We start from the raw sequence: 23218 nt of genomic DNA on the forward strand, positions 1-23218 counted from the left end.
AAACTCTAAAATTACAACAGCAAAACAGCAGAGAGGAACAACCAGGCACATCTTAACACCTCTCAACAAAACATTTTCCCAGGCTCAGCCAGGCCTTCAAATGCTAATGAAGGTGGTCAATTGAAACATTCACACCTAGCTCCATCAGAGAAGAGCTCTTTGCCCCACCCCAGTCATTCCACAGATATATAAACCCATTTTCCTAATTCCAACAGACCTCACTACATCTGAGGATGCTTGCCATAGATGCAGGCGAAACGTCAGAAGAAAATGCCTCTAGAACATGGCCATATAGCCCGAAAAAACCCACAAGAACCTAATAATAATAATAATGGCCATCCAGCCTCTGCTGGAAAACGTCCAAAGGAACCTCCACATCCAAAGGTGTTAGCTGGCCCTGATAGTTTCCTGTCAAGAGTTGCCCTGTTTTTTTAGTTTTCCAACAGACTTCTCAAACTCTGAGCATGCCACAACACATCCGACAATAACTATTTCTAATGCTTCTTTGTGACAAAAAAGCTAGTTCACTGTAGAAATACAGCTAATGGAAAAAGCTCTCAACCTTCATTATGGTCATCATAAATCATAAATAAGTTAACAAGGAAACTGTTCTTAGAAACTGAAGAAAAAATATTGGCAAACCACTCAGCCTGTGTTCTCTCCCTCTGACTTCCTCACAAGAAGGAAGCAGAGCGGTCATCAATAGCAAGCAGGAAACCCAAAAAAGGGATCCCGCAAGCTCGCTTCGCGCTCAGAAGAGAACACTTTGCCTCCTCCTCGTGGTTCACTCGCCCGATCACTTTCGAATGCACTTCTCTAGTAAGACACTATAGAAATGATCCCTGAAAGTATAGTCTTAAGGATTCCCCATTCAATCCACTGGGCCTGCCTCTCTTGCCCAGCTCCAAACTCATAGTGACCACCTTCCCAAGCCATGCTTTGCCTCTGCACAGGGAAAGCAACACAAAATACAAATTGACTATCATCAAATCTCCCAAGTGAAGATCTTTCCCCAATTTTAACATTTCATGCTTGGAGTAAATCCTGAGCAGCACAGGGGAGGGGAGAATGAACCTGGGCTCTTTAGCATGATTCCTCCCTCAAGCACCGCCTTCTCTGCAGGCTCTTTGGGGCTGGGTCACAAAAACCAAGGGGATGAGTAGGCCACTCATGGCTGTTGTTATTGGCCCTGACATTGGCTTTTTCTGTGCCAGACATTGACAGTGCAGCATCCCCTACTATGCTACTAAATATGATGCATACACTTTTTATAATACAATAATTCTGTAAATAATAATAACATAGACTTTTTATAATACAATAAATTATCTGAATAATAATACCAATAATTATATTTTATGTGTTGTCGAAGGTTTTTATGGTCGGAATGACCGGGTTGCTGTGAATTTTCCGGGCTGTATGGCCATGTTCAGGAAGCATTCTTTCCTGACATTTCGCCCACATCTAGGGCAGCCATCCTCAGAAGTTGTGACATATTGACTGTGTCTGGAACATGGCCATACAGCCCGGAAAACTCACAGCAACCCAATCGTTGTATTTCTTACCCAAGTCTCCTCGTAGCTCAAGAAAGGTTACAAAATACCAAATAAAACCCACAATAATCTTAAACATCCCTTCAAATACACTTATTAATACACTCTCAACAAAAGATTCCCCCCAGGCGCTTCCAAGCCATTGAATGCAAATCAAGGTGATCAGCTGAAACATTTACAGCTAGCCCCAGAAGACAAAAGTCCTTTGTCTCACCCTGGTCATTCCACAGATATATAAAACCAATTTTTCCTACTTCCAACAGACCTCACTACCTCTGAGGATGCTTGCCATAGATGCAGGCGAAACGTCAGGAGAAAAACTGCCTCCAGAACATGGCCATATAGCCTGGAAAAACCTACAACAACCCAACACTTATTATTAGCCATTTCTATAAAGTAAGTATTAAAGTATGCAGAACAACGTTTAAAACACAGCTGGGACTCAGGGAGCTCATAAATTACAGCAAGTACAATACTGTTAAAATATTTTAAAGAATTATTTATTGAACAGCAACACTATGTAAAATAATTTTTGTTCCTGGGTTTTCAATGACATTTCCTAATTAGTTCTATCACAAAAAACATGGCACACATTTCTTAAAATGCAAAAACTTTGTTTGTGAAGAACATGCTGCTATAGCTCATTTTGCTGTACTTTTTCAATGAATATCTCATAGTATCAACCAATCTATATAAATAGAAATGTAATGTTCATTCGTGGGATTAACATAACTCAAAAACCACTGGACAAATTGACACCAAATTTGGACACAATACACCTCTCAGGCCTACAAGTGACAAACACTCATAAAAACACTGTAAAACACAGCAGAAGAGACTTAAAAAGCCAAGAAACAAAAATTACATTACAACGCATGCACAAAACCACACACACACATATATGCAAACACACATATATACACAGACACAAATATATACACACACAAAACACGTATGCGCAGACTGCGCCACAGCAACGCGTGGCAGGGGACGGCTAGTACAACATAAAGGTCCTGTGAGTTTTTGGGCTATATGGCCATGTCTCGGAAGCATTCTCTCCTGACATTTTGCCCACATCTTCTGGCCATGAAAGCATTCAACACCACAAAAACAATGTTTCTGGAGTAGAGCAACTGTTTTCAAAGTAAGCAACACACAATTAAACAGGAATAACAATTTCAAACCTGGAATAGATTTTTTTTCAAGTTTTGTTACATCACCTCTTTGTTTACATGCAAAACTGGATATATGTAATCAGTTCAAAAATGGTTGCACATGATACACACTATGTCAACAAAAAATGAACACAAAAGTAACAACAATGACATGAAGGTTTGGGCAAATTCAGAGGTTCATGTCTCATATCTGTTTTTATTACTAGTTAAAAAATGTGTGAGTGAACCACTCAGCCTGTGTTCTCTCCCTCTGACTTCCTCACAAGAAGGAAGCAGAACGGTCATCAATAGCAAGCAGGAAACCCAAAAAAAGGGATCCCGCAAGCTCGCTTCACGCTCAGAAGAGAACACTTTGCCTCCTCCTCGTGGTTCACTCGCCCGATCACTTTTGAATGCACTTCTCTAGTAAGACACTATAGAAATGATCCCTGAAAGTATAGTCTTAACTTCCGTAGAATCTCCTGGAAAGTCGCAGTCGGCGCAGCTATCTTTCTATGTTAGTGCAAGCTACAGAGCAAAGGCTCTCTATGCAATCCTCTGCCTGCAGGCCAGATATCATATATTCCTGATTTTGTACATATTTGCAATGTCAGTTACTGGCAATGAAAGACCCCAACTCCACCCGCTGCCCCAGTGGCATTAAGAACCATTTAACTCGCTCTGCAGTGAAAGTACAGTAAAACTTAAAGAAAACCACACCCACTTATTAGCATAGCTGACGCCTCTCACACACCCGGCACACAATGTTCACTCTCTTGAGCTGAGTACATTGATCAAGTTCATTGCAATATGAATGACATTACTGGAATTCAAATGCAAAACCACACAACAGGGCCCAAACTACAGAGGCATTTGCCTTTTGGATTACACCTCCTAGAAGACACAGCCGGCCAAGGCCAGCTTCTGGGAATTGGAGTCCAAAATTAGAATGCAGTCCAAACAGGTGTTCATCCTAAGATTTATGCATGGGATTTAGCATCTTTATCCACACTGAAAGAGCCTTGAGTTTGCAATGGTTGCAACCACCCTTCTCAGTTGTGAAGAGGCCACAATTAACACAGTTTGATCCCAGTTTGAAATGCTGGGGTTCAATGCTTATGGAATCACAGGAGTTGCATATTTTCCAGAATTATCTTCCAATAATAATAATAATAATAATCGTCATCATCATCATCATCTATATATTTATCACTTTAATTGCCAGAGCAGTTAATAATAACAATGATAATAATTCTCTATTTATTTACCACTTTAAACGCCAGAGCAGATAACAATAACAACAGCAGCAACAACAGCATATTACACAGTCCTAGATGCTTGGGAAGTGTTCAACTTGTGATTTTGTGATACAAAATCCATTATATAGATCTTGTTTGCTGTGACATACTGTGTTTTTGTGTCAGTAAAATAACAACAACAACAATCAAGTCACTCCTGACACAAAACAAAACATCTATCTATCTATCTATCTATCTATCTATCTATCTATCTATATATGCTCTGTGCATAATGAGTGCCTTAAAAACAAAAGAACCAATGAACGAAATCACACCAAATTTGGCAACAAAACATCTCACAACACAAGGAGTGACCATCACTCAAAAATTATGATTTTGTCATTTGGGAGTTGTAGCTGCTGGGATGTATAGTTCACCTACAATCAAAGAGTATTCTAAACTCCACCAATGATGGAATTGAACCAAACTTGGCACACAGAACTCCCATGACCAACAGAAATATTGGAAGGGTTTAGTGGGCATTTACCTTGAGTTTGGGAGTTGTAGTTCACCTACATCCAGAGAGCACTGTGGACTCAAACAATGATGGATCTGGACCAAACTTGGCACAAGCACTCAATACGCCCAAATATGAACACAGATGGAGTTTGAGGGAAATAGACTTTGACATTTTGGAGTTGTAGTCACTGGGATTCATAGTTCACCTACAATCAAAGAGCAGTCTGAACCCCACAAACAATTGAATTGGGGCAAACTTCCCACATAGAACCCCCATGACCAACAGAAAATACTTAATGCCATCCAATCCAACTCCCTTCATCGGGGCAAGAAAACGTAATCAAAGTCCTCCTGACAAAGAACCATCCAGCCATAGATAGATAGATAGATAGATAGGAAGTTGTAGTTGCTGGGATTTATAGTTCACCTACAATCAAAGAGCATGATAGAATTGAACCAACCGGGGCATACAGGACTCCCATGACCAACAGAAAACACCAGAAGGGTTTGGTGAGCATTGACCTTGACTTTGGGAGTTGTAGTTCACCTACATCCAGAGACTACCATGGACTCAACAATGATGGATGTGGACCAAACTTGGCACGAATATGGAATATATGGAATATATGCCCAAATATGAACACAGATGGAGTTTGGGGGAAATAGACCTTGACATTTGGGAGTTGTAGTCACTGGGATTCATAGTTCACCTACAATCAAAGAGTGTTCTGAGCCCACCAATGACAGAATTGGGCCAAACTTCCCACACAGAACCCCCATGACCAACAGAAAATACTCAAGGCCATCCAGTCCAACTCCCTTCACCAGGGCAAGAAAACGTAATCAAAGCCCTCCTGACAAAGAGACATCCAGCCATAGATAGATATGATTCACCCACATACCGATATAGTATCATAGATTTGAAAGGGACCCCTGAAGAAGGACAATTATATGTTCCATATTCCAGAGTAGGCAAACCAGACACTCTCCACATCAACATTGACAAAGAAACAGCAAAAAATATTGTTTACCCACAAGCATAAAGAATTACATATATTAGAAACCAACACTTTTTCATTACTTTATTTTCCATATCAACAGACTGGGCCACAGCAATGTGTGGCAGGGGACAGCTAGTAATAATATGTTCTATTTATTTTCCACTTAAACTGGCAGGGCAGATGATGATAATGATAATAATAATTTTCTATTTATTTCCCACTTTAACTGTCAGGGTAGATGATGATGATGATGATGATGATGATGATGATGATGATGATGATGATTTTCTATTTATTTCCCACTTTAACTGGAAGGGCAGTTAGCATTATTATTATTATTATTATTATTATTATTATTATTATTATGTTCTATTTATTTCCCACATTAAATAGCAGGACAGATGATGATGAGGATGATGAGGATGATATGTTCTATTTATTTCCCACTTTAACTGGCAGGACAAATGATGATTGTGATAATTTTAAATTTATTTAACACTTTATTAACCATTATTATTAACTGGCACCCTGGCATTATTATTATCTCCCACTCTGGACATTATTCCAGATATATAAACCTAACTTGCCTAGTTTCCAACAGATCTCTCAACATCTGAGGAGGCCTGCCATAGATGTGGGCGAAATGTCAGGAGAGAATGCTTCCGGAACATGGCCATGGTGCTTTCAACAAGCCTTTGAGAATGACCAGTTCTAGCCCATCCCCAAACATATTGAATACGGCCTTATACTTCCTACCTATTACCCCGGTCATCCCTCTAATAGGCCCTGGAAATGAGCAGCCACAGACCAGTCCCTGCTATTGCTGTTAGCCTGTTATAGCAATGTACTTAATTCCCGGTCCCCTCATATTTTGAGTTTGAACAAGCCTCAGCACGGCCTTTTAATTGCTCTGAACAGGCAGGTTTATTTTTAGTATATATGTGTTATTGTGATAATATTATGCTTATGTTTGTTTGTTTTTTAATTTTATGTTATGCTGTTTACTCCCCTTGGGGAGACAGAGTGGTATATAAATAAAAAAAATATTATATTTATATATAGCCTGGAAAATTCACAGAAGCCCAATAATCTATTTATTTTCCACCTGCCTGTTCACAGCAATTAAAAGGTCGGGCTGAGGCTTGTGCAAACTCAAAATATGAGGGGACCGGGAATTAAGAACAATGCTATAACAGGCTAACAGCAATAGCAGGGACTGGTCTGTGGCTGCTCATTTCCAGGGCCTATTAGAGGGACGACCGGGATAATAGGTAGGAAGTATAAGGCCGTATTCAATATGTTTGGGGCTGGCCTAGAACTGGTCATTCTCAAAGGCTTGTTGAAACTGCCATGGCCATAGGAGTTGTAGTTCTATAAGGTCTTTCAATAGCATTATCTTTCAAAAATAATATTTTTTATTTATTACCTGCCTCACCTTACAGCTCATCGTTATAATAAACCATTATGTTACAATACATTCCTTCAAAACAGATGTTAGAACATACACATATTAAAACCCATGGAACATAATTAAAACAAAATAAACAGGATATGTTAAATAGTTAAAACTGACTCCGATGAAGGCTAGCAAACTGCACAATTCCTATGAGCCAGAGCCTTGAGCCATGACAGTTTCTCCCTCAAATTATTTGAAACAGAAAAAAACACTGAGAATGCAAAGGCCAAAGCTGTGGCTCCCTTGCCTTTTTTGAGGAGCTTCTTCACTTTGGCGTAGTTCCCTTGCTTCACAAACTCATGTAAACGGGCTTCGAGGGATTCGTTTCTCACTGTGCCGATCTGCACCGGGCAGGGGATGGGGAGGGCATGGGCCATCCTCCTCAGTCTGGAAAAGAAGGGCAAACAAGGTTTTAGCACCCTGTGAAGATGACAGGATGGTGCAGAGATCATTTCTTCCTGCACCACATCCCCTCGTTGTCTCAGGCTCCTTCTACACTACCGTATACCCCACTTTCTGAATCCTGATAATTTGCATTGAATTGGAAATATAGCACTGCAGATCCAGTCTCAATGGGTGCATCAACAGCAGAGCTTTGCAAATGTTCCATGTTGGTGACACTCTTTTCAGACTTGCGCCATTTCGCAACCCAGGAATTCAGTGTTACTGGAAAACTGGAGTTGACACGAATCCCTTATAAGGGCAAAGGTATCTCATAGAAGTCTCACACTTATATGTTTAGGCATATATGATTTATTGCTTATTTCACATAGACCAGGGTTTCTTAAATTCTGATTGGGTGTCGCTAAATTGCAGAAGGGGATTTGACTAGATGACCCTAAAGAGTCTCTTTCAACTTGGCTGTTAATTGTGCTTTCAATTCTGTCAGCTTGTTTGGTGTTACTATTATTATTCGTAATATATAGAGAGATTTATATATTCATACGCACATATATTCATAATTACGTATTTAAGACACCACTTTAACTGCCATGGCTCCATCCACTGGGATTTGTAGTGTGCTAAGCCACTCTTTGGCAAAGAAGGCTAAATTTGTTGCCAAACTACAACTCTTCGGAGGCCATAATACTGAGCCCAGGCAGTTTAAAGTGGTGCAAAACTGCATTCATTCTACAATGCGGATGTATATCCCCCATGCACCTGCACACTCCATATCTCATTATGCTAAAAAAGAAAGAAAACTATGTGCACACACATACATATATATAGAAATATTTATAGACAGAATGGAAAGGACTATTCCTATTGACTTGGTACAAAGCCCACTTTTAATCCAAATTGCAGTTAATAATGGAAAGGGAGCTGGAATCCACATTAGTATAGTTCCGGCAGTTTCTAAGCCACTTCTGAGTTTCATTTGTAGAGAGAAAAAGCGGGGTATAAACAAACAAACAGTAATAATAATTTAATTATATATACTAGATTTCATTATATTATATCTGCTACCGAGCACAATTCAAAGTGCTGGCTTTAGCCTATAAAGCTCTAAGCGGTTCTGGCCCAGCTTATCTGTCCAAATATATCTCCCTCTATGAACCACCGAGGAGTTTAAAATCATCTGGAGAGGCCCTACTCTTGGTCCCGCCTCCCTCGCAGGCATGATTGGCAGAGACGAGAGACAGGTCCTTCTCAGTGGTGGTACCTCGGCTGTGGAACTCCCTCCTCAGTTATATTAGACCGGCCCCCTCCCTCCTGACCTTCCGCAAGAGAGTGAAAACATGGCTTTCTGGCCAAGCCTTTAAAGAACTTGTACAATAGATAGACTTGGAGCAATGTGAAATGACCACTGGAACGGCCCGGATTACACTCGTGGATTACGTGTTTAATTCTGAATGTAATGTTTTAATTTTTTAATGTACTTTTAAATTCTACTTTAATTTAATTTAATAATTAATTTAATTCTAGTTTACATTGTGTTTTAAGACATCGAATTGTTGCCTGTATGTAAAGCCGCCTTGTCTCCTCTGGGGTGAGGAAGACAGGGTAGAAATGCCGTAAGTAAATAAATAATGTATATAATACTTATATATATATCCTATCCTATCTGATTTGTCGTTGATCCAGTCTTTGGCTTAGAAATGGAGCACCAATCCCCAGAGCTAGACTTAATATCAAGGAAAACCTTTACTTTTACCATACGTACGATATAGGTAAAAGTAAAGGTTTTCCCCTGACATTAAGTCCAGTCATGTCTAACTCTGGGGGTTGGTGCTCATCTCCATTTCTAAGCCGAAAAGCCAGCGTTATCCACAGAGTCCTCCAAGGTCATGCATGCAGCGCCCTTACCTTCCCGCCGGAGCGGTACTTATTGTTCTACTCACATTTGTATGTTTTTGAACTGCTAGGTTGGCAGAAGCTGGGCTGGCAGCGGAAGCACACACCGCTCACTGGATTTGTTCTATAGCATTAGTAATACTTTATATAATTCCATAATATATAGAATTTTATTATATATTTATAATTAATAATAAAGTCTGTACCTAACATATATTTCATTATCTATGATTCCTTAAAATTATAAACATAATTTATTTATATATAATTCTATAATATACAATATATATATATATAATTTATAATAATGTCTTTACCTAACATATATTTATCTATGATGATTTATCATTATAAACAAAATAACTTTATATATAATTTTATATTATACATAATTTTATTATATATATATATATATATATATGAGGAGCACCTGGCGGAGCAGCAGGTTAAAGCGCTGAGTTGCTGAGCTTGATGACTAAAAGGTCACAGGTTCGATTCCGGGGAGTGCCGTGAGCTTCCGCTGTCAGCCCCAGCTTCTGCCAACCTAGCAGAATCTCAACCAATGGCTGATACCAAATGAGAGACTCCCTCCTGGGCACACAGAAGACTGTGCGACTTGGAAAGCACTGAACAGACTGCGCTCTGGCACCACGAGATGCAGAGCTAACCTTCAGAAATGGGGCTACAAAGTGGAAATCTTTGACATGCGAGTGTGGAGAAGAGCAAACCACTGACCACCTGCTGCAATGCAACCTGAGCCCTGCCACATGCACAATGGAGGACCTTCTTGCGGCAACACCAGAGGCACTCCAAGTGGCCAGATACTGGTCAAAGGACATTTAATCAACTACCAAACTCACAAGTTGTGTATTTTTTCTGTTTGTTTGCTTTGTTCTGTTAGAAATGTAATATAATGAACTGGTTGCTCTGACACGACAAATAAAATAAATCCATAATCCATCCAGCATTGTCATTGTCCTTTCCTACTCTGGTCGTCATTGTCCTTTATCCATCTGCCAGCTTACCCAAAGGCCTGGTCCCATATCCAGGTCTTTAGCTTCCTTCTGAAAGAGAGGAGGGATGTTGATGACCTCATTTCCCCAGGGAGCACATTGCACAGGCAAGGAGGGGCCACCACCGAGAAGGCCCTGTCCCTCGTCCCTCATTTCTTATCATTATATTTCCTCATTATTATAAATTATATATATAACAGAATTATACTTATCATTTCTTATCATTATATTTCCTTATTATGATATATATATATATATATATAACAGAATTATATCTATCATTTCTTATTATATTTCCTCATTATGATATATATATATATATATATATAAAACAGAATTATATCTATCATTTCTTATCAGTATATTTCCTCATTATTATAATATATATATATATATATATATAATGTTTTACCTAACATATATTTAATTATCTACCATTTCTTATCATTCTATATATATTTCATTATAATGTATTATTATTTCATTCTGTATAATTTATCATTCTTATTGGCTTTCAGTGGGGCTTACTCTTGAGGCCTACTGAGAGAGAGAGAAAGGCCTTCACCAGGACGCTCTCTTGGGGGACATTTTGGACAGGAACTGCCTTAAGCCTTCCCAGGTCTCTCTGGGATGTTCCTCCCCAAAATGGCGGCGGTTTGGGGGCTGTTGTCTTCGAGGCCTCGCTCTTGCCAACCGCCTGTTGCCCTCAATGCGCGCGCTGCCCTCACGCTCCAGTCTGCCTCTCACAGAATGGCGCCTGAGTGGAAGGAAGGGACAATGTTCCCACAAATGTATACATGACTCTTATTGGAAGGCCAAACAGACCTTTCTATGTTAAAGCACAAAATAATAATGGTGGTGTGGGTGTATGAATGGATACAACAACGATATCCATAATGGAGTCTTGTGGAAACAAGCAGGCGCTTTGGCCCAACATGGCGTCATCTTGAGGGAGGAACAAAATGGAGGCCCGCCCTCTTTCCCTCCCCTTCTTCTCCCTCAGGCACGCCTCCTTCCAAAATGGAGGCCAGGGATGTGGGCACTTTGCCTCTGGCCCCGGGGCTGAGGGCCAAGCTCATCGCCGCCGGTTTCCAAACGGCGGGTGACCTGACAGAAACGGGTCCCTGCCAGCTTAGTAAAGGTAATGGCGACCAAGCTGAGGGGAAGCTTCTTCCCTGCTCCAACTTCCCGCCACTTTTTGAATCGCTTTTCCAAAGTCTGCCTTTGAACTGGGATATATGGATGGCAGTGTGGACTCAGATAATGCAGGGCTCTTCCACACAGCCCTCTAACCCAGGATATCTAGGCAGAAAACCCCACAATATCCGCTTTAAACTAGGATATATGGCAGTGTGGACTCAGGTAATGCAGGACCCTTCCACACAGCCCTATAGCCCAGGATATCTAGGCAGAAAATCCCACAATATCTGCTTTGAACTGGGATATATGGCAGTGTGGACTCTGCCATATATCCACAGCCCTGTAACCCAGGATATCTAGGCAGAAAACCCCACAGTATCCACTCTGAACTGGGATATAGGGCAGTGTGGACTGAGTTAACGCAGGACCCTTCCACACAGCCCTATAACCCAGGATATCTAGGCAGAAAATCCCACAGTATCCACTCTGAAATGGGATATATGGCAGTGTGGACTGAGTTAACTCAGGGCCCTTCCACACAGCCCTATATCCCAGGATATCTAGGCAGAAAACCCCACAATATCCGCTTTGAACTGGGATATATGGCAGTGTGGACTGAGTTAACGCAGGACCCTTCCACACAGCCCTATATCCCAGGATATCCAGGCAGAAAACCCCGCAATATCTGCTTTAAAGTGGGCAGTGTGGACTCAGATAACGCAGGACCCTTCCACACAGCCCTATAACCCAGGATATCTAGGCAAAAAACCCCACAATATCCACTTTAAACTGGGATATAGGGCAGTGTGGACTCAGATAATGCAGAACCCTTCCACACAGCCCTATAACCCAGGATATCTAGGCAGAAACCCCCCACAAAATCCGCTTTGAACTGGGATATATGGCAGTGTGGACTGAATTAACTCAGGGCCCTTCCACACAGCCCTATAGCCCAGGATATCTAGGCAGAAAACCCCACAATATCCACTCTGAACTGGGATATAGGGCAGTGTGGACTCAGATAACGCAGGGCCCTTCCATACAGTCCTATAGCCCAGGATATCTAGGCAGAAAACCCCACAGTATCCACTTTAAACGGATATAGGGTAGTATGGACTCAGATAATGCAGAACCCTTCCACACAGCCCTATAGCCCAGGATATCTAGGCAGAAAACCTAAATATCCGCTTTGAACTGGGATATAGGGCAGTATAGACTCGGATAACGCAGGGCCCTTCCATACAGCCCTATAGCCCAGGATATCTAGGCAGAAAACCTAGATATCCACTGTGAACTGGGATATAGGGCAGTATAGACTCTGATAACGCAGGGCCCTTCCATACAGCCCTATATCCCAGGATATCTAGGCAGAAAACCCCCACAAAATCCACTTTAAACTGGGATATAGGGTAGTATGGACTCAGATAATGCAGAACCCTTCCACACAGCCCTATAGCCCAGGATATCTAGGCAGAAAACCTAAATATCCGCTTTGAACTGGGATATAGGGCAGTATAGACTCGGATAACGCAGAGCCCTTCCATACAGCCCTATAGCCCAGGATATCTAGGCAGAAAACCTAGATATCCACTTTGAACTGGGATATAGGGCAATATAGACTCGGATAACGCAGAGCCCTTCCATACAGCCCTCTAACCCAGGATATCTAGGCAGAAAACCCCACAATATCTGCTTTGAACTGGGATATAAGGCAGTGTTTTCACAAACCCCGATGACATCTAGACATTTGATAATCCAACAATGAGTCAAAACCTTTTTGTAATCAATCCAAGTTGTATAGAGATTGTGCGGCTTTTGCAATTCTCCAGTCTCATTTTGTCAATCAGAAGCTGAGCATTTGTGCCCCTCCTTCTTCTCTTATTGCCTTTTTGTTCGACTGGCACAAAATTGCAATTTGTTTCATAAAGATCAAGTAGACAGAACATATTGTAAGGAACAAAAATAACTTTCTGGCCTTGCATCGCACATTTTAGTGCAAATATTAAGACACAAGTAGTGTTCAATTCAGCAAGTATTTCCTCCCAAGTAATCCTGAATGATGATTATGATTATTATTATTATTGGGAGCCCCCAGTGGCACAGTGGGTTAAACCGCTGAGCTGCTAAACTTGTTGACTGAAAGGTTGCAGGTTTGAGTCCGGGGAGTGGCGTGAGCTTCCGCTGTCAGCCCCAGCTTCTGCCAACCTAGCAGTTCGAAAACATGCAAATGTGAGTAGATCAATAGGTACCGCTCTGGCGGGAAGGTAATGGCATTCCATACAGTCATGCCAGCCACATGACCTTGGAGTTGTCTACGGACAATGCTAGTGAAGTCAATACGGACTTTAGGAGGGTCTCCTCAGTAAGAGAGACCCCTAGGACCGCACCAAAGAGGGTCTATGACCTTGGCGAGCCGTCAGAGAAGCCTGATTCCAGCAATTTTATTAATATTAATAATTGAAATGAGATTCTTGCCAAGGCGAAGAAGAGGCATCGAGGTTTAATGAGCGATTCAGCTGAGTCAGATGCAAATGCGGGGATAACTCACCCACAAGCATACCAATACATTGATCAGAGACATATTTATAGCAAATTCAAAGTTGCAGAGTTCAAACTCCCCGCCCCGGCTTCCCTGTTGTTCCCTGCCCCCAGTGCCTCTGGACCAGTCAGGAAGCTCCAGTGGTCCATAGGAACCAATGGGGAGACCTCTGCCACCTGGTGGTGACAGCCAATCAGGAGAAATGGAGGCGGGATGAGGGAGCACAAAGGAATCTGGGAAAGGAGTGAACAAAGGAAATGCCATGTGGCTGGCGAGACAAAGGGGAAAGTCAGCCTGATCTATCAACATGTGTAGACTGGGTTTTTTTTTTCCCTTGGTGGAGATAGCTGAGTTAATCAGAGCGAAGGCAAAAGGTTTTTCGAGGACCTTTTGTCCTTCAGGAGGAAACATGATTAAGATTTTTGCCAAAGGGGCAAGCTGAGGGCTGGGCAATTCCTCCAAGGGCCACCAGCTGCCCACGCTATTGTTCATGCAAAAGGAAGTTGTGGATAAAAAAAAATCCTGGAATGTTTGGGGCTTTGTTGTCCCTTTGGTGGAGTTTCTTCATGTATATAGGGGGGGGAAAGGTCAGAAGAAAAAGGGAAAGGCTTCTGCCACACAAAGAAATCAGAAAACACATTTCATACATCTAAAGTTCATAAAAGGCAAGATTTCATAAGGTTTGTCCATGTGGGGGGAAAGAGTGTCCATAGGGGATGGCTAAAACGCAAGGGTGTTTTAGGTCCTGGCAGGAGTTCTTGAGTGGCCCAAATGGACCTGGTGTCTCTGAAAACAAGCTTTGCTCCCTGTCCTTGGAGAACTACAGCTCCCGAGAGAGGCAGAGACCCCAAGGTCTAGCTATTCCCGAAGTTTCATGGGGTCCTCATTGTTGTTAAGGCCTTGGCAAATTGACCAAGACTTAACCTCTATTGTGCAGTCTGGTACCTTTGTCCTTTGCAGAACTATAAGTCACCATCCTTTTGGGGGGGGGGGGCATGCTCGACGTCATTAGCTGTTCGGCTTAGAAATGGAGATGAGCACCAACCCCCAAAGTCGGACACAACTAGACTTCAGGGCAAAACCTTTACCTTTACTATTGTTGTTGTTGTTGTTGTTGTATGAAGGGGGATATGAACTTTAGACTCTAGAGCTGTAGTCCAATGCGCCAAACATTGCATCACACTGTAGCAAATTGCAGTTTTAGTTTTAGGTTCCTAAATTGTCCATTTATGGGGGTGGGATAAGTGTTTCATTGGGTATTGGTTCCCTGAATTCTTAAGAAATGCATGGCCAATTTATTTGAGGGTCTAACCACAGGGTGTCGCTGTAATATCATATTTGAGGAAATTCCATTTCCTTTCACTCATCAGGAGCATGAATTCCATTGCAGTTTCCTTCGGCAAGGAAATGCAGCAGTTTCTGAAATGTACAAAGAAAAGAGAGTTCTAGTTTTTCTTTCTTGCAGTTGTATACCAAAATATAGTCAAAGGAATACAATGGAACACCACTGAGCCTACCCCACTGTTTATCCTTTTTGAGCTCCCCTCAATTACATATTTTCTATTCTTACCTCATCCAGGGTTTTATCATTTTACCTCGTCCATTTGCCCTGCCCATTCTGTTCAATATTACATTGTGTTATTATTATTATTATTATTATTATTATTATTATTGCTACTGTATGTATTTTATTCTGATGTAATTTTTGGGTGTCTACATTCTGTATTTAATTTTGCTGTATTGTATCTTTGGGCTTGGCCTTATGTTAGCTGCCCTGAGTCCCCTTTGGGGAGATGGTAGCAGGGTATAAATAAAGATTATTATTATTATTATTATTATTATTATTATTATTATTATTATTATTATGACACCCGATTCCAGGTTCATCTTGTTAATGGGAAGCTTCCCAATGGGGTGGGAATCATCTACCGAACAGATGGCAAGCTGTTTAACCTCAGCAGACTGAAAGCCAAAACCAAGCTTGCAACATCTGTTACAGAACTCCAGTATGCTGATGACAATGTCGTATGTGCACATTCAGAAGATCTACAAGCCACTCTAAACACCTTTGCAGAAGCATACGAGAAGCTCGGCCTGTCACTGAACATTGAGAAAACCAAAGTCCTCTTCCATCAGTCACCAGCCAATCCCTCTCCAATGCCAGAGATACAGCTCAATGGTGTAACACTAGAAAATGTTGACCAGTTCCACTACCTTGGCAGCCACCTCTCTACCAAAGTCAACACCGCCTGAGCTCTGTGAGCGCAGCATTTTCCCGAATGAAGCAGAGAATGTTTGAGGACCGAAGCATCAGTAGGGAGACCAAGGTGCTTGTTTATAAAGCTATTGTCCTCCCAACCCTGTTATATGCCTACGAGATGTGGACTGTCTACAGACGTCACACTCAATTTATTGTCGAAGGCTTTCATGGCTGGAATCACTCAGTTCTTGTGGGTTTTTTCGGGCTGTATGGCCATGTTCTAGAGGCATTCACCTGACGTTTCGCCTGCATCTATGGCAAGCATCCTCAGAGGTGAAACGTCAGGAGAAATGCCTCTAGAACATGGCCATATAGCCCAAAGAAACCCACAAGAACTGAGTCACACTCAATTTCTGGAACAATTTCATCAGCGCTGCCTCCGGAAAATCCTGCAAATCTTTTGGGAAGACAAGCGGACAAATGTCAGCATGCTGAAAGAAGCAAAGACCACCAGCATTGAAGCAATGGTCCTCCGCCATCAAGTCCACTGGACCAGCCACGTTGTTCTGATGCCTGACCACCGTCTCCCAAAGTAGTTATAGAATCATAGAATCAAAGAGTTGGAAGAGACCTCATGGGCCATCCAGTCCAACCCCCTGCCAAGAAGCAGGAATATTGCATTCAAATCACCCCTGACAGATGGCCATCCAGCCTCTGTTTAAAAGCTTCCAAAGAAGGAGCCTCCACCATGCTCCGGGGCAGAGAGTTCTAGCTAATCTCTTGGGAAGACAAGCGGATAAATGTCAACGTGCTGGAAGAAGCAAAGACCACCAGCATTGAAGCGATGGTCCTCCGCCATCAACTCCGCTGGACCGGTCACGTTGTCCGGATGCCCGACCACCGTCTCCCAAAGCAGTTGCTCTACTCCGAACTCAGGAACGGAAAACGGAATGTTGGAAGGCAGGAAAAGAGATTGAAAGATGGGCTCAAAGCCAACCTTAAAAACTCTGGCATAGACACTGAAAACTGGGAAGCCTTGAGCACTCCAGCTGGAGGTCAGCTGTGACCAGCAGTGCTGCAGAATTTGAAGATGCACGAATGGAGGGCGAAAGAGAGAAATGTGCCAAGAGGAAGGCACGTCAAGCCAACCCCGACTGGGACCGCCTTCCACCTGGAAACCAATGCCCTCAATGTGGGAGAAGATGCAGGGTGGGTCCACAGTCACCTATAGACCCACCCTGGAGGACTATCCTACTCGGACAACAAGGGATCACCTAAGTAAGTAAGTATTATTAAGAGCAACAACCGAACCTGCAGTAGTATAGAGGTAAAGGTAGTCCCCTGACTTTAAGTCCAGTCATGTCTGACTCTGGGGTGTGATGCTCATCTCCATTTCTAAGCCGAAGAGCCAGCGTTGTCCGTAGACACCTCCAAGGTCATGTGGTCGGCATGACTGCATGGAGCACCGTTACCTTCCCGCCGGAGTGGTACCTATTCATCTACTCACATTTGCATGTTTTCGAACTGCTAGGTTGGCAGGAGCTAGGGCTGACAGCGGAAGCTCACGCCGCTCCCCGGAATCGAACCTGCAACCTTTCGATCAACAAGCTCAGCAGCTCAGTGCTTTAACCCACTGCGCCACCGGGCAGTAGTATATATACAACTAAAATCATTATTTTCGGGTATTTCCTGTTGACACTAAGGAAGAAAGAGAAGCCTTTCTTGCTGATATGTGTTTGCAAACTTTACAGATCTTTTAGCAACAAAACCTATTCTGTTTTGGCTTTCTAGAAACAGGAATCTCTAAAGAGGAGGCGTTAGAAATTCTGCAAGTGGTCAAACGGGAGCAACAGGACGAAGGAGGAAAGGCTTCTGGGGAAGCCACATCTATCAGGAAATATACAGCGCTCGAACTTTTGGAAAAAGAGCAAGCCCAAGGCTTTGTCGTGACGTTCTGCTCTGCTCTGGATGGAGTCCTGGGTGGCGGCATTCAGCTGGCCAAAATCACGGAGATCTGCGGCGCTCCGGGTGTTGGCAAAACACAGCTATGGTAAACAGTCAAAGCTCAGATCTGAAATCTTTGTCCAAAAATTCCAGGTCAATATGGATATCAAAGTATTTCTCTCTTGTGACCGTATCTCCTTTTACAGCATGCAATTGACGGTGGATGTACAAATCCCGGAGAGCTTTGGAGGGCTCGCTGGAGAAGCCGTTTTCATCGATACGGAAGGGAGCTTTATGGTTGACCGAGTGGCCGATATGGCAGCAGCCTGTGTCCAGCATTGCCGGCTTATTGCAGAGACGCATCCAGATGAAGGTTTGTGATCACATTCATAGAATCATAAAATCAAAGAGTTGGAAGAGACCTCATGGGCCATCCAGTCCAACCCCATTCTGCCAAGAAGCAGGAATATTGCATTCAAATCACCCCTGACATTTCTAACAGAACAAAGCAAACAAACAGACAAAATACAAAATTTGTGAGTTTGGTAGTTGATTAAATGTCCTTTGACCAGTATCTGGCCACTTGAAGTGCTTCTGGTGTTGCTGCAAGAAGGTCCTTCATTGTGCATATAGCAGGGCTCAGGTTGCATTGCAGCAGGTGGTCAGTGGTTTGCTCTTATCCACACTCGCATGTCGAGGATTCCACTTTGTAGCCCCATTTCTGAAGGTTGGCTCTGCATCTCATGGTGCCAGAGCGCAGTTTGTTCAGCGCCTTCCAAGTTGCCCAGTTTTCTGTGTGCCCAGGGGGGAGTTTCTCCTTTGGTATCAGCCATGAATTGAGGTTCTGGGTTTGAGCCTGCCACTTTTGGACTCTCGCTTGCTGAGGTGTTCCAGCGAGTGTCTCTGTAGATCTTAGAAAACTATGTCTTGATTTAAGTTGTTGACGTGCTGGCTGATACCCAAACAAGGGATGAGCTGGAGATGTCTCTGCCTTGGTCCTTTCACTATTGGCTGCTACTTCCCGGCGGATGTCAGGTGGTGCGATACCGGCTAAACAGTGTAATTTCTCCAGTGGTGTAGGGCGCAGACACCCCGTGATAATGCGGCATGTCTCATTAAGAGCCACATCCACTGTTTTATTGTGGTGAGGTGTGTTCCACACTGGGCATGCGTACTCAGCAGCAGAGTAGCACAGCGCAAGAGCAGATGTCTTCACTGTGTCTGGTTGTGACCCCCAGGTTGTGCCAGTCAGCTTTAGTATGATATTGTTTCTAGCACCCACTTTTTGCTTGATGTTCAGGCAGTGCTTCTTGTAGGTCAGAGCACGGTCCAGAGTGACTCCCAGGTATTTGGGTGCGCTGCAATGCTCCAGTGGGATTCCTTCCCAGGTGATCCTCAGAGCTCGGGATGCTTGTCTTTATTAACGACTTAGATGATGGGTTAGAAGGCAGGATCACGTTTGCAGACGACACCAAATTGGGAGGGGGAGCCAATACTCCAGAAGACAGGAGCAGAATTAAAAATGATCTTCACAGATTAGAGAGATGATTGGCCAAAAATAACACAATGAAGTTTAACAGGGACAAATGCAAGATACTCCACTTTGGCAGGAAAAACGAAATGCAAAGATACAGAATGGGGACAATGCCTGGCTCGAGAGCAGTACCTGTGAAAAAGATCCTGGAGTCCTCGTGGACAACAAGTTAAACATGAGCCAACAATGTGATGCGGCGGCAGAAAAAAACCAATGGGATTTTGTCCTCCATCAATAGGAGCATAGTGTCTAGATCTAAGGAAGTCATGCAACCCCTCTATTCCGCCTTGGTTAGACCACGCCTGGAATATAAATGCATGACAGGAAGTCATAGAGAGGAGGAAGCAAGCTTGTTTTCTGCTGCCCTGGAGACTAGGATGCAATGGAGCAATGGCTTCAAACTACAAGAAAGGAGATTCCACCTGAACATTAGGAAGAATTTCCTGACTGTGAGAGCCGTTCAGCAGTGGAACTCTCTGCCCCAGAGTGTGGTGGAGGCTCCTTCTTTGGAAGCTTTTAAACAGAGGCTGGGTGGCCATCTGTCAGGGGTGCTTTGAATGTGATTTTCCTGCTTCTGGATGACCCACGAGGTCTCTTCCAGCTCTATGATTCTAGGGTGAGGGTATACAATGTGTATGTGATTGTTCTCCTTCTTTTCCCCCCCTTTCAGACCATCCACCAGCCTTGGAGACTTTCTCCCTTGAAAATATCCTCTCCCATATCTACTACTTCCGTTGCCATGACTATGTGGAGCTGTTGGCACAGGTCTATCTCCTGCCTGACTTCCTCTCTGAACACCCAAAGGTAGGGGGTCAAGACAGGTCCTGTGAGCATGAAAGGAGCCAAAAAAGCAGTGGTTTCCTTGAAATATATGAGACTTCTTTACATCAGAGCAGTATGGACAGCTTGACCATATTGAACCCAGGTATACTGCTATATTTATCTTGTCAGAAGGGAGTTGAGGGGACAGTTAAGATGAGTTTCTCATCCAGTCACAGCTACTGATTGAGGTACTGGGTTTTAGCCTGCCACTTATGGACTCTCGCTTACTGAGGTGTTCCCGCAAGTTTCTCTGTAAATCATAGGAAGCTGTTTTTTAATTTGAGGCATTGTCTTGCTGGCTGATATCCAAATAGAAGATGGGCTGAAGATGTCAAGTCTCCCTAAACCCCTACAGTATGTTCAGTTGCTGATCAATTCCTCTGTTTCCTGTGTGCCATAGAAAAGAGTAGGAAAGGGTTAAGGGAGAGGCAGTGGGCGGTGCCATGCAATTTCCACACCAACGGAGAGAGAAAGAGACACTGAGATGTCTGTGGTGGAGGAAACACATCATATCTAGGATGAAATTCTATAATATATATTTAGTTTAGACTTATTGGTGAACTACATATAGGTGAACTACAACTCCTATCAACCCCTTCAAAGACCTCCAGTATTTTTTATTGGTCATGGGGGTTCCATGTGCCGAGAGTCAGAAACACTGGGATGTCTGTGGTGGAGGAAACATGAAATTGTACCCGTGCCACATACACACATACATATTTTCACTTTTATTATGTGTAGTTAGAAGATAGATAGATAATTATTATTATTATTTGATACACAAGAGTAGTACACAACAAACAAGTCACAATGCTGGCTTTTGTATCGATCACATGTCAGACCCTTCCCAGTTGTCTAGGACTGTGTGATGTATCGGCAAATAATGTGTGCAGATCCCAGTAAGGTGGCATTTTGCAGCTGACAGGTGGTGATTTTGTCAGCGCCGATTGTTTTTAAGTGCAGACCAAGGTCTTTAGGCACTGCACCCAGTGCCGATCATCACTGGGACCACCTTTACTCTGGTTTGTGCTAGAGTCTTTGTAGTTTGAACTTTACATCCTCATATTGTGTAAGCTTTTCCAGTTGCATTGGCTTACTGGCTAATATCAGAATAGAGGATAGGATGAAGATGTCAGTGTTTTGGTCCTTTAATTGCTGGCTATTACAGCTAAACAGTGTAATTTCTCCAGCGGTGTGAGGGATAATAATAATAATAATAAAACTTTATTTATACCCCACCACCATCTCCCCAAGGGACTCGGAGCAGCTTACATGAGGCCAAGCCCAACAACACATCAGTAAAAACAACAAGCAATAAGCAAATAAACAATACAATTAATATAACTCACATATAGACAATAACACACAAAGATTTAAAATAGACATCCTGTGATAATGCGGCCTATCTCTTTAAGAGCCACACCCACTGTTGTAACGTGGTGAGATGTATTCCACACTGGGCATGCATATTCAGCAGCAGAGTAGCAAAGCGCAAGGGCAGATGTCTTCACTGTATCTGGTTGTGATCCCCAGGTTGTGCCAGTCATCTTTCATATATTATTTCTAATGCCCACTTTTTGCTTGATATCCAAGCAGTACTTCATATAAGTCTGAGTGCGGTCTGGTGTGACTCTTTGGTATTTGGGTGTGCTGCAATGCTCCAGTGGGATTCCTTCCCAGGTCATCCTCAGAGCTCGAGATGCTTGCCTGTTCTTAAGATAAAAAGCACATGTCTGTGTTTTAGATGGATTAGGAATCAGCTGGTTTCCCCTGTAATAGGCAATAACAGCACTTCAAGCTTCAGAGAGCTTCTGTTCAACCATTTCAAAGCTCCCTGCTTGGGTGGTGATGGCATGATCATCAGTATAGATGAAACTTTCTGTCCCTTCTGAGAGTGGCTGATTATTTGTGTAATTATTTGTGAGCACACTCCCCTGAGGCAGGCCGTTCTTCTGTTTTCACCATCTGACCCTGCAACTCAACAAAAAGCTCCTGTTTTGTAGCAGATTTCCTATTTAGCGGGTGTGGTGGTTGTCCTTTGTCCTTACAGCTCACTTCTAATACTGATTCAATTCAGACCAGAGATAAGGACCCACTGATATTGATGGGTTAAAGCCCATTGATGAGCCAGTGGAGATGTGGTGTGCTGAGCTCCTGAGTTATCTCTGCTTCTCCACTTTCTCTCCTTGTGTTCCCTTCTTCCTTTTTCTCCACTTGTAGTTATAAATACTCCCCAACTCGTTCCCCTGTATCCTCCGCTTTTTGAAGCACACCCTGGTAAAGTGTTGCCTGTGTCTTGACCTTAGCATTAACACAGTTGGCTGCCGACCTAATTTTGGGTACAAATGTGTCGGCTAAATATGGTTAGCAGGCATTTTTGTGCATTTTTAGGTAAAGGTTTTGCTCCTGCTATCTGGATCTGCTCTGAGGCTTTGTAGCCAGAGAAATAGGCCCATATTCTCTTGTGGTGTGATGGTTCAAGCATGGGACGGCGGCTCTGGGATTGCAATCCTGTTCAGCCCTGAATACGCATTTGGGTACAGCATGTCAGAAATATTAAAAAGCACAGAAAGGATTAAATGAATGCAGTGACTCAGGAAAAGCTGCAGTTCTATATAAGCAGGTGTGCCTGTGGTTTAGTAGCTGTCAGTCAGAGGGAAACCTCAGTGGGAGAAAGGTCTCAGTCTGTGAGAAGGCCTCACAATGTGAGATAGGTCTTAGTCTGTGAGAGAATGCCTCACAGTGTGAGGTAGGCCTTAGTCTGTGAAAGAAGTCTCTGTGTGAGGTAGGCCTCACAATGTGAGGTAAAT

General features: G+C 42.9%; 2 protein-coding genes and 2 non-coding genes across 10 annotated transcripts in view; 1 reads left to right on the forward strand and 3 right to left on the reverse strand.

Moving 5' to 3' along the window:
• Positions 1–7302, reverse strand: part of TEX14 (testis expressed 14, intercellular bridge forming factor) — a 102731-nt gene extending 95429 nt beyond the window's left edge. The window contains exon 1 of the mRNA XM_067472010.1: positions 7169–7302. Within this exon, the coding sequence (XP_067328111.1) occupies positions 7169–7298 (130 nt within the window). The 5' untranslated portion in view covers positions 7299–7302. The remainder of the gene's footprint in view (positions 1–7168) is intronic.
• Positions 641–858, reverse strand: LOC132763968 (small nucleolar RNA U3). The gene has a single exon (XR_009630300.2). It is a non-coding gene; the product is annotated as a small nucleolar RNA U3 (small nucleolar RNA).
• On the reverse strand, positions 2954–3172 carry LOC132763963 (small nucleolar RNA U3). Its single transcript, XR_009630295.2, has one exon. It is a non-coding gene; the product is annotated as a small nucleolar RNA U3 (small nucleolar RNA).
• A 3937-nt stretch (positions 7303–11239) lies between the features above and the next one.
• RAD51C (RAD51 paralog C) overlaps positions 11240–23218 on the forward strand; it is a 74785-nt gene continuing 62806 nt past the window's right edge. For all 7 annotated transcript variants that reach the window (XR_009630261.2, XM_060757045.2, XM_060757044.2 and 4 more), the window contains exons 1-4: positions 11240–11370; positions 17900–18158; positions 18259–18425; positions 20257–20390. Coding sequence is in view for 6 of the 7 variants with exons in the window: in XM_060757045.2 (XP_060613028.2) it covers positions 11250–11370; positions 17900–18158; positions 18259–18425; positions 20257–20390 (681 nt within the window). In the remaining variant the exon portion in view is untranslated. The remainder of the gene's footprint in view (positions 11371–17899; positions 18159–18258; positions 18426–20256; positions 20391–23218) is intronic.

Source organism: Anolis sagrei, chromosome 11, assembly GCF_037176765.1.
Source record: "Anolis sagrei isolate rAnoSag1 chromosome 11, rAnoSag1.mat, whole genome shotgun sequence".
NCBI classification, from domain to species: Eukaryota; Metazoa; Chordata; class Lepidosauria; order Squamata; family Dactyloidae; genus Anolis; species Anolis sagrei.